Source organism: Chrysochloris asiatica, unplaced genomic scaffold, assembly GCF_000296735.1.
Source record: "Chrysochloris asiatica unplaced genomic scaffold, ChrAsi1.0 scaffold00142, whole genome shotgun sequence".
NCBI classification, from domain to species: domain Eukaryota; kingdom Metazoa; phylum Chordata; class Mammalia; order Afrosoricida; family Chrysochloridae; genus Chrysochloris; species Chrysochloris asiatica.
Window position 1 is genome coordinate 1,169,913 of NW_006408660.1, and position 12,538 is coordinate 1,182,450.

Genomic DNA, 12,538 nt, shown 5'->3' on the forward strand with positions numbered 1-12,538 from the left:
AAAGTATTTGATGTTAACTCAGAAAGGAGGGTAACTGAATGCCTGGTCCCTTGTGCTGAGCAAACGCCAAACACTACTGAATTGTTTCTCCATCAGGACCCTTAGTAAACAGTGAGCTCCAGGACTACCCCACGCAATCCCAGCTCTGCTCTAGTTGATCCACAAGCCTCAGGATACAAATGCACTCTTCAGGAAGTGGAGATGGAAAAATATTACCACCTTTGTTTTTTTAGTTTTTATTTTATTTTTTTTTTTAAAAGAAAAGCCTTGGGCTCCATGGCTGAGCCAATTCACACCTTGCAAGGGTTCTGTACGTCTGAGGGGCGCAGTCTGTATCATTTAACGGTGACTCAGAGCTCCGCCAGCAAAGAAACCTAAGCCCTGGTTCTTCTGAGACAGTAGGCACGTGTCTCACTGGCCTACCCTCCTGCTTGCCTGTCTTCCCCGCTGGCAGGAGCAGAAAATGTGCTGCCTCGGGTTATCATGTAGCTTTCTAGGCAGATCGTGACTGCAGAAATATGTCCTGAAAGCCTGATCTATTTCCAAGGAAGCGACAGCCAAAAACCTAAGATTTAGCCGTTTTCCTGGCCTGCACTATCAGGTGTTCCGCACTGAGGGCGGCTCCCAATAGGCCCCAGCAATCCAGGAAGGAGTTAAGCGCTCAATGCACTTGACTCAGTGGCTTCCCTGCACCACACACTCCCAGATCCCACCATTCTTTGAGCTCACGTGCAGCCAATCAAAGGCAAGGAAGGAAACGCTGCTGGCCGGCTGACAGCTAGAGCCCAGCGCGCTGATGGCCATATATGGTAAAAACCACTGTCAGAGCTCTGTCAGGCTGGCTGGGGCGGCAGCGTGGACACACCAGAGAACTGCAGCGGGAGGAGGGAAGGCACAAAGGCAGGGGAGGGGAGGGAGGAAGCCATCATCTGCCAGGGCACACTCTGAGTCACAGCCACTCACTGTCATCCAAAATAGCCATGGGGGACGTTGTGAGGTTCCCTCTGCCAGGACTCTGTGCTCCTTTGTTAGCTGGGGGTGAGTAGGGTGTCTCCCCCCAGCCCCAGCCTCAAGCAAGACTGTGGAAAATACAGTCACCAGAAGCAAATGAAAGGGCCCTTCTGTGGCACTTCATGTGGTAATGAGGCTGTGCAGTGCTCCTGTGACTGGCAGCTCTGTGACATAATTTGGAAGCCATTGTTCTGCACCTGGTGCCTCTCCCCTCCTCCTCCCCACCCCATGCTATCGAGTCAGCCAGACAGTTGACAGTAGAAGGTGCTCTCTGCATCAGACAGCATCTGTTTCACACCACACACGGACACTGGCAGAGGAGAAAATCTCCAAAGCCACCATGTGCCAAACACCCACATGTGACCGTACAAATGAGAGCACCGTGCGTTGTGACAAGGGAGATGGGGGATACGCAGCTGGAGTGGGTAGTTTGGTCACACAGAAAAGCCCATGAGGAGACCGGCCAGGAAAAGGACACTTGTCAGCCTGGTGCCTGACACTGGAAGGAAGCAGAGGGCATGGCCATCTTTACGTCATTGTCCATATTTCTTCACTAGGCAAGCTGGAGACCCAGTGTTTACCAAACCTTCAGACAGCTCCCTAAGCTGGTAGAATCAAAGTTCTGACAAGCTAGTACTTTGTTACTATGTCTTCGAATCACAGAAAGCATTCTATACTAAAAAAAAAAAAAAAAAAAAAAATCCTTCGTTAGTAGAAAAAAAAAATTAATCAAAACACACACAACGCCATGTTCAAAATCAAATATGGACTCAACATGCCTAACTTCTAACCCAAAGCTTTGGGCAGTCAGTCACTCGATCTAAGCTTCAATTTCCACAACTGTAGAAAACAAGGCTGATAGCTCTACCAATGGCAAAAACAGAGGTGTCATTGATGAAAGGGACCCTCTAAGCACATTCTGATGGCATTTTGAAGTCTCATTTTTGTGAAGATGACATGGAGTCACTGCCTTGTCCTAAAGATGATACAAAGCAAGCATGCTAGGTAGATCCAGTTATAACAAAAAATCCTAAAATGGACAACAGAGCTTTTCTCCCCAGGATGACAAAGGAAAATGCCAATTCTGTACTAGTGACACTGGAAGGGAAGCAAAATAGGCTAAGAAACTCATTTATTTGCACCAAAAAGCTAACCTTCGTTCCTCTTATTCAGCTTTATAATCAAACTTTCCACTTCTCCTATAACAGAAAAATCAACCTATACGTCTAGAGGTCCAGGGAGGGGAGGTGGGACTACCTTCATTCTTTGCCCTCCTGGGGCCATAGCACCTTTCTCACCATTTTAATGGACTGGCTGGACTCCTCTTCTGTCCCAACCCTAGCTCCTACTCAACAACAACAACCTTCTCTGTGACGCCTTCCTTGACTTTTAAGAGTCAGCTAGAAGTGACCTCTCTTATAGACTCAGAGCTCCCCAACACCCCACTTGAGAGGCTGAGGCAACAGAAGCTTTTTAAAAGCAAGAGTACAACCCATGTCCTGTCACAAAGCAGCCATGCAAGCACTGGACGAATGAATGAGTGAAGGAATGACTGAGATTTTAAATAACAACATGCTGTGGTAATGTCATTATTAGTGCCTTTTGTTTTTTAAAATATTGTATCTTATTTTTAGCAAAAGTTTACACAGCAGGTTTTCATTCAATCACTTCTTTACAGGTCATTCAGTGACCTCGGCTACATCCTTCACAATGTATGTACATTCTCATTAGTTCTGCTCTGGTTGCTCCATGTTCAGTGATCACTAATCGTTTTAAAAATAATTTATACATAAAATAAATTCACTGTACAATATTTGGGGGAGGAAAGAAATGTAAAGTAAATAAAAATCACATTTTATCCTATACACCACACTTTAAAATAAACATAATTCATTCCTAGTCTGTCTCTAGGCTTGCTTCAAAATAGTCAGTAATATAAACTGCTGTTGCACAGAGTGCTAGAGGGCCCACACTTTCTAGACGGCTAGCTCTCATGGATGGTAAGCTGCTGCGGACTGCTGGCAGCAGGGCCCGTGGACCTTTCCACAATGCTGCTTGAGTGTCCTTATAACATGGTGGCCAGCTCCTGCCAGCAAGTGAAACAACAGACAGCAAGAGAAGCTACAAAGACCTCATGATCTCCACTCAGAACTCAGTCCCACGCCATCAATTCCACCCCACCCTAGTGGTTACACAGATCAGGCCTATTTAACACGGGAGGGAAGCACACCACAGCATGAATACCAAGTGGGGAGAATTACTGAAGGCCATCTTGAGTAAGACAAGATTCTAGGAAGTTGGAAAATGATCATAATACAATGTGATAATGCAGACTGCCCGCAGTAGTAGTGCTATGGACAAGCTACTCAAAGAACCCACAGGATCATTTTCTCTGTCTCAGAGAATCAGAGAAGGTAACATTAGAGCTGGTCTTCTATAGTAAGAAGAGATTACTAAGTATCATCATCAATGGTTGTTAGGTGCCACTGAGTTGGTTCTGACCCACAGCAACCCTAAGTAAAACAGAACAATCCACTGCCCAGTCCTACACCATCCTCAGGATTTGCTGCTACACTTGAGGCCGGTACTACTGCCACTGAGTCAGTCAACCCACCCCACTGGGGGTCTCCCTCTTTTTTGCTGATCCCCCACTTTAACAAACATGATATCCTTCTCCAGGGACATCATTAGGTAGGCACTTAGAATACAGACTGAAATGAATGAAGCTGTCTTCCTCAATAAATATAACAGAAAAATCCTCTAAAGCAGCCCTTCTACACAGATTCTGTGAAAAAATGAAATCCTAACGCCAAACTAAGGAAGCCACTATCTGGAATAAATCACTTTCTCTCCTACGTATCTAGCAGGCACTAGCTATGTGTCATCCTTGGGAGAATTAAGAAGAGTCCCTCAAAGCATTTTCTGTTAAGGATTAATTGTTTAGAAAAACTCCAGTTGAAAAAGACTACAAAATGAGCTGAAATGAAAGTTCATAGGTGTAGATGATGCATGATTCCAAGCGTTTCCACAAACAGTTCCTAAGATAAAAGGGAGAGGAGTAACTGTAAGAAGATGTTGCATAGTCACACCAGAGAGGCTAGAAGCAGAGAGAGAAAGAGAGAGAAAGAGCCAAAAGGTTAGCAGTAGTCTGTGTGTATCTCTCTTCTTAGGGCCCAAAGTGGAGCATTTCTCCCAGCCAGAATGAAATCCACCATCCTTCCAACTTACCAAAGTTCTTTCACAATAGCAACAGCCAAGGGACTCGGTGAGAAGCCATTAGGGAAGGTAGGAGCCAATCTAGTTCCTATTCCTCCTTGCCCGCCAATGTCAACATCAACAGCATGCATTTCTAAGCCTGTATCCCTCTCACCCCCCTTCGATTAAGACTGGAATGACAGGTTACCTATGATCTAACATCTTAATAAAATGCTGGTGTATATGTCTGCATGAGCCACCATGGCTCACAACAGATTTGCGGGAAGGCGATTTCATCCTATGCCAGGAAGAGGCATGTTCATACCAAACTGTAGCGTCAGGTGGGGGGTGGGGCTAAAAACCTGTTTGCTCTTGAGACAAGGCAGTATGTGCAGTTACAGCAAGAGAGAGAAGTATTCTTACAGCCAAAATCACAAAGCCGACTTCTGTTCAGCAGGACTGCCATTATTCATCCTCTAAAAGACAAAAGAGTAAGAAAATGTACTAAGCCACCCCTCAAGGCGTTCTGGCAGAGTGGCAGGCCACAGCTTGATCGCAGCATGACTTAACAGACCCAGAATCACGTGCTGATCTGAATCGCCTCACCCCAGGATGGAGCACTTTCCAGATACCTCCAGCAATGACCTTCTAAAATCCCACTTTCCCTAATAAACCCTTCCTAACAAAAACTCACGGAGTCCTGGTGTGGCGCTGTGGGTTAATGCACCAGACTGCAAAGCCATTTGAACTGCAAGGTCGGTGGTTCAAGCTCACCAGTCACTCCTCGGTAACCCTATACAGGATCGCTATGGGTCAGAACTGACACAACAGCACTTAACAACAACAAAACCTCATACACTACATTTAAAACAAACATCACTCACTCATAAACTGTTTCTTGCTCTGTGTGTGTGTGTGCTTGAATGTACCTGTCTGTCCCTATTACTCTTTCCACTATAGATTTTACGACCTGGAAAACCAATACCAAGTCAGCCATAGTGTCTATTCTCCTAGAATGGAGCCCGAGCGTTATGTGGCTCCAACAATCCACTTGCTCATTGCTAACACTAAGTAGCTTTGATAAGAAATTCATGGAAAAGTCATGAGTTCTAATGCACACATATCAGTATGTGCATATCAATATTCATTCATCCCAAAAGAACCAGTAGAGCTGTCCCATTGGGGTTTCATAAGCCGTGATCTTTCTCCCATGGAGTGGCTGGTGGGTTCAAACCACCAACCTTTCAGTTAGTAGTCAAGTTGTTTAACCATGTACTGAATCCCCAAAGGTGTTGCCCAAACCTAAATTGTCTCTAATCAGAAATAGAAAAAAAGAGAAGAAATATTATCAGAAATCCCTCTGGTAAGAACATTTGTTGTTGTTGTTGTTAAGTGCCGTCGAGTCGGTTCCGACCCATAGCGACCCTGTACAGGGTTTCCGAGGGTGTAAATCCTTACGGGAGTAGAAAGCCTTATCTTTCTCCCGCGGAGCGGCTGGTAGTTTCGAACCGCTGACCTTTAGGTTCGCAGCCCAATTCGTAACCACTACGTCAGAACATAATTTCCTATAATCGGGATACCCAACATCACTTTCTGTTTTGTTTTTTTTTTAAAGGTTTTTATTGTGGATTGAATGGAAGTTTACAGGGCACATCATCAGTTTTACATTCAACAAATCATACACCTTGTTTCATTATAATGATTATAATCCCTTCCATGTACCATCAGTTAACAGTATTTCTCTCTACCCACTTAAGCTTTTTAAAAAAACAAACAAACAAAAAAGCCACTCAGAAATATATAAAAATTTACATCTCCAAAGGGCACATTCTGCAAGTCTGCCTCCTGGCCACCAGCTCCTAGTCCCTCTCTTCTTCATCTACTTTCTATTTTTATACTTGGGATTTTGTTGCCTTTTTTTTTTAAACTATTAAAGCAAAGCAGCAGAACCTCAGCATAACACTATTTCATAGAAGCCAAGTCACGGTGCTTCCAGAACTTCTATTCCAAGTTAAAGAGCCCTGCTTTAGGATTACTAGGTTCATCACACATTATCCCTCCAACTCTGTACTTCTGAAGAAGAGACAAACACCACATTGAAAGCCAGCACTCCACTAAAATGCATTCTGGTGTAGACTAGGAAACGGACCACAACCGGACCAGGAAGCAAGTCTACAGGAAACAATGTCTTCAGAGGAAAGACAGGAGTATCACCTGCGCCACCAGTGGGCCACACAGCCACTCACCTTTGCTGGTCTCAACCTTGGCTGGTATTAAAATGCAGCCACAGTACCTTAGAGGGCGGGGGCTGTCTGTTAATGGCAGAGGAACAGCTGAAAATGGTTGTACAAGAACGGAATCAATTGCAGTTGAACTGGTATATCTTTCGCCATGTATATTCTCAATAACTGCAGAAAATGGGGCTCCTAATGTGGCACTGTAAGGCACTGTAAGATAAGCAGTGGACTGCTAGCCGCAAGGTCAGTGGTGCAAACTCACTAGCTGCTCCTCAGAAGCCCTATACAGGGTCGTCACTTTGAGTTGGAACTTAAAATGAGTTGGCACTTAACAACAAAAATATTATATTCATATGCATACACACACACACAGATTTTCAAAGGCAGCCACAGTCAATAGGCTTGTACTTTCCAAAGTTATGCTTTGGTACTGAGGAAGGGAAAAACAATGTTTTCTTTTGAATATCGGTATCAAACAACTGCATTAGAAACCACTTTATAACTGAGCAACTGAAGGTAAGAGGCATTCCTGAGATCATCTAAAATCAGGGAGAGAACAAATCTGTTATACACTTACCAAAAGAGAAGGGCGAGAAGGGGCAGTGGGAGAGCCAAGTCCTACTAACTACAGGTGAGGGCCTGAGCATCAACTGCAGCGCCCACGGCCCCAAGTCCCAGCTAAAAACTTCAGCTTTGGGAATGATCATTTACTACACTCACTTTACGTTTGCTACACAAACATTTCTCACAGGACATGTGAACCTGTCAGGTGTATGAGTCAGTGACCCCATATTGACCTTATGACCATTGGCTGTCACTGGGCTTGGTTTACACCAAAGTCATCTTCTCAAAAACCAATTATTTAAGGAGCAAAGCCCACAGATGGCATTATAGCCTGTGAAAAGACTGTCACATTTTCTCTGAAAAGCAATGCTTCACCCAAATGATTCTGAAAGCAACTTCTTTATCCTAATTCCTATGTTGTTGTTAAGTAAAACTGAGGCAGTTCCAACTCATACTGACTTTGTATAGGGTTTTGGAAAAGTAGCTGGTGGGTTTGAACCACCCATCTTGCAGTTGGCAGTCCAGTGCTTATCCTACAGTGCCACACCAGGGCTCCCCTAATACCTATGTTGTTGTTGTTAAGTGCCGTCGAGTCGATTCTGACCCATAGTGACTCTGTACAGGGTTTCCGAGGCTATAAATCTTTACGGGAACAGAAAGCCTCATCTTTCTCCCACGAACAGCTGGTAGTTTCGAACTGCTGACCTTAAGGTTCGCAGCCCAATTCGTAACCGCTATACTACCAAAACTTTTTCTAATTCTTATATGGCGAGTTAAATACCAAAACAATAAAATATAGTAAGTGAAGGCCACTTAATGTAAGAGAAAACCAGATTGTAAGATCCAGGTTTCTCTCTAACTGCATAAATGGACTCAAAGATTCCTAAGGTTTGTTACAGTAAAGATGGCCCCATAAAGCCTTTTGTCGATAGGAGAGATGTATGAGCTCCGAGGAAGATGAGGCATTCCAAAGTCTATTTTGGGCTATTTACCTGGCTGATTCCGTCTCTTTGAAGGAAAAAACATCTTAAATGTATCCCTCAGTCTATATGAGGGGAACAAAAGTGCTTAACTACAAAACAGACTGTGGCTTTGTAGTGTTCAACTTGTTTTGCAGGATGTTGCTGTCTTCACAGTTGGCCAGACCAAAGCCCACCACTGAACAGCCAGGTGTCTAAATGCTCCTTGCTCTTGATGAAGAGAGACACTGAAGATCAATGGACACATACGTAGCAATGTTGTTGTTGTTGTTGCTAAGTGCTGTTGAGTCGGTTCCAATTAATAGTGACCCTGCACAAGGTTTCCAAAGAGCGACTGGTGAGGTTGACCGCTACCTCTGCGGTTCAAACCAAATTTGCAGTCCAGTACATATCCTACAATGGCACACCAGGATTCCATATAGCAATGTAATGTCTTGCTATATGTGCATATATACATGATATATATGAAGAGGACACTGAATGATGGTCAATCTTTGTAAAATGACCATAAATTTGTCATATTCCCTGAATTCATATTAAAAGTATTTATTATGTGCCCTATAAACTTTCACTCAATCCACAATTAAAAACCTTATATTTAAAAAAAAGTATTTATTAAAATTTTCAAAGAAAACAAATAAGCACTGAACTGTGAACAAGAAGGATTGCATTTCAAGTCTACCACCCGCTTTATAGGAGACAATGAGTCTTTCTGCTACTGCAAAGATTTGCTGCCTCAGAAACCGTACACAGGGTCATTATGAATTAGAAGCCATGTAACGGGTACTTCACAACAACCCATCAACTGATAATAAAAATTTAGGGTTTCATTTAAAAAAACATTTTTTTTAAAGCAGGAGACCAAATGCTATTGTCATTTTAAGTTTAAACCCTGACTCTAAAATCATTAGGAACTGTTATTATTGTCTAGTATATTTATCTGTCACTCAAAGCAATTCTCTCTGCAGATATATTTCAAAGTATTTTTAATATTAAACTTTTTTTCCATGTTTTCAAAAGATTCTCCTTAGATTTTTAACCCTAATTTGACCAATAAGAAGGGCCACTGAAACACACGAATCCACCTCATTTTCTAGAATCACCCATATCCTCTCTGTTAAAGCAAGGTGATGTCACATCAGTCCAATCACGAAAGCAAAAATCACATGTCTCAAAAACAGTATAACAGGAAACAACAGTTGGACAGAAATCCACTTTATTCTATTCTCTTTCAGAAATGCCTGGTGCATTAGTACCTCTGATGTGCATGGTACAGATGGGGAGCAGAGCTTGGGGTCATGTCCTTTTTCCAGAGGTGAGAGCAGCTGGAATAAAACTCAACATCTGCATCCTTGCCTAGCTGAGTCCAAGACGCAGCAAACTTATTTTTCCTTCTAAAAACTAACCAAATAACAACTCCTTTAGACTCTCTTCACACTGGTTACTCCCCACTCTCACTGATTCTTTGCAATACTGGGATTTCCAGATGAAATCAGTGCAGACTGTGCCTTGTATTATTCAATAACAGTGAAGCAGCAAATGCACATAACTCCTATCTGGTCTCATGCCTTGGAGGGGTTTTCTCAGGAGGATGAAGCAGGGTTCTGGAAGGGGGATGGGCTGGGACACCCACTGAGGCTGAAGTACACACAGATCGACTTTCAGTTAAGAGGTGTTATTTCAATGTCTTGTGGCTTAAATTCTATGCTGAGGCTTATTGCTTTCCAGACATGTACTCTGCACTGTTTCAGCACATTTTCTTGAGTTCTTACCCCATTTGCTTTTCCAAAATTTCAGCCAGTCTCAGTCCCCATGACTTTGTGAAACGAGTGAACCTGATTTTACAGGGTTTCACCTATTTAAAAGCATCATGCTACCCATTTTATAACATGGATCCTAATCCTAGATCCAAAATTGTTTCAAAAAAGCTGCACTCCGAAAGAAAAACTTTTGTGAAAGTGGATGATTACTCATCAGATCATAAAATCCTGATGCCTGCCCATGATCACACAGTCTTTAGACTAGTACTTCCCCCACAGAGGGCACACCCAGAACAGAGTTCAGCCTCCTGTTTAATGAGTCTGTTAGAGAAAAACTAATGTGGAATTCAACCTGGGGAATTCAACCTGTTATATCAGTGTCAATGGCCCCTAGCAAGCAAGCAATTCTTAGTCATATGTGGAGATGACCGGAAAGCATCTTACAGAATGGAAGGGACTTACCTTGTGTAAGGGGAGCACAAGAAATGCTCCCCCCCCACTTGCTTCTATGATTATGGCAACAAATCTGGGATTGACGGCGCAAAAGGAGCTATCCCAGGTCACACGAGAAACCCGGATGTCATCATAACACTGGTCATTTTTCACTGCTTGCCCAAATACATGCCGAAACTTGCTCTGTCGTACCACTCGCCTCATGGTGCCTGCAAGACAAGAGTAGGAATGATGTTAGGACGATCCCAAACTGAACACGTGACTTTCACCAATGGAAAAACAGAATGACGTGGCATGCTGTCTGCTCTTTTAAAAAGTAGCCAAATTGCCAATCTAAATTTCCTTTTGCAGCACATACCCAGAGAAAAAAACTGCAAAATGCGTCAGAGAAAGAATTACAAATAAATGAAAAGTCAAGGAAAAGAACGAAGGAAAATTAGCATTTAGGGTTGGATAGGAATGGAAAAATAATTCACTACAATCCTCTGCTTTTCAAGATAAGAAAACTTGAAAGTTAAGTTACCTTTGTAAGTTGAAGAAAGCCCCTCACAACTTAGGATTTTGTGTTTTTTTCCCTCAGCCTGCCAAGTAATTTTTCCTTTCTTAAGCATTGTCCTCAGACATCAGCATTCTGTATATGCCTGCCCACCCCCTCACCCCCAGTATTTCCACAAGACTAACACATAGTGAGGAACTCAGAAACACGTGCACAACTCATTTTGTCAAGACCCTGCTAATGTCCTTCTAACTTGTCCACTATGTCAAACAGTGGGGTGCTACTAGTTCTTTCCTTTGAGCGCCCTTCCTGATGGCCCTGGAGCCACCACAAACAGACAAAATAATGGAGGCAGCTTGGTACTGTGTGCTACCAAGTCAGAAACGGGAAAAATGCCTCTGAGCTAAGGCAGCTGACTGAAGTCAAGAGCCAGATCTTGGAAAAGAGCAGTAAGTATTTAAACAGAAAGTAATGTGGTGAGAGCAACATTTAGGATGGTAATACATCTGGCCATGGCAAACGGCACGGACTAGACAGGAAGAAGCTCAAATGTGCCTGGCGGCAAAGTTAATAGGCTGGGATGATAAAAGGAAAACTCAGGGACACAACAAACCGGGATGGTCGATCCATCACCCATCTCCCAGTGAAGCAGGAGAGCTGGTGAGAGGAGGTGACAGAGCTGGGCTCCCTGGGGTTTCTCAGGGCTCATTTTAGACTCCAAATTCCATTAGGTTGCCCTTTACATGTACATTGGGAGCTCTGTACTTTAGGATCGCCAGCCCCGCCTGATATGGGGTTCCAGAGTAATTTTTCTATTTCCTAATGCAGGGAGCACAGTGGCTCTGCAAGATAAACACAAACACTGTGGTTCACAAGGTCGCTGGTTCAAGTCCACTAACCACTCCATGGGAGAAAGACAATTCTGCTCCAACAAATTTCAACAGCCTCTCTATGATTTGATGGCACTTGACAACAACAACAAATGCAGGGCATTCCTGCCATACTGGCTGGGATACAGCAGCTAGGAACAAACCTAAGTGGACCTGTAATTGAATGAAACAGTCAAATCCTGACAACTCAGTTGAAAATCAGTCGCCCTGTTCCCTGATGAACACTTGTCCACTTATGCCAGACAGTGGGGTGCTACTAGTTCCTTCCTTCTAGCTCCCTTCCTGATGGGCCTAGAGCCACCACTAAACAGAGGGAAGGCCTTGACTTTTGCCAGCACTGTCTCCTATCCATTCCAAGGCATGTGCAAAAGTGGCCAGTCTCCAGTTCCTGGGGCATGTGGCTGGGCTGAGACAACAGACCCTTGGCAGGCAGCTGAGCATCTGTCTTTTCAGCCCAGCTGTTGCCAGACTAGTCCAGCTGCCTATCAGGGCCATACATTTTGAATACTTGGTAGAGAAGAGGGCAAATGGTCACCTTATACTTGGCCAGTGGCCTAAACTGGCAAATCAGTACAAATATGTCTCAAACACAAATTAGATGAGAGAGCTTCCGTGAATTGGTGGAAAAAAACACCAGGCAAGCACATCCACAGAACGCCAACCTACAGCCAGCTGTCTCAGACCCTACTTCCCTATACAACCATCTGCACAAGTTATAAACACTGGAATCTCACCAGCATCTTCCAACAAGTGTGCCCAGAATAAGTTCACAGAGAAGAAAAAGGATTGCACCGTATGGCAAGAGTTACCACTCTCCACACATGAAAAGTTCATACAAGATCATAACATGGAAACCCCGTAAGAAAATCAAGCAAAGGACAGGAAGCAGAAAGTTATCAAAAAAATACAAATGGCATGTATCTCATTCCTTCCTAAAATGCTAATAAAATTA

At 43.5% G+C, this 12,538-nt stretch overlaps 1 protein-coding gene across 1 annotated transcript in view; it reads right to left on the minus strand.

Annotated features, from left to right (window-relative positions):
* Window positions 1–12,085, minus strand: part of CORO1C (coronin, actin binding protein, 1C) — an 81,402-nt gene extending 69,317 nt beyond the window's left edge. The window contains 3 exon segments of the mRNA XM_006870430.1: window positions 10,210–10,411; window positions 11,938–12,028; window positions 12,031–12,085. Coding sequence (XP_006870492.1) covers window positions 10,210–10,411; window positions 11,938–12,028; window positions 12,031–12,085 — 348 coding nt within the window.
* Between the last annotated feature and the right edge of the window lie 453 nt (window positions 12,086–12,538).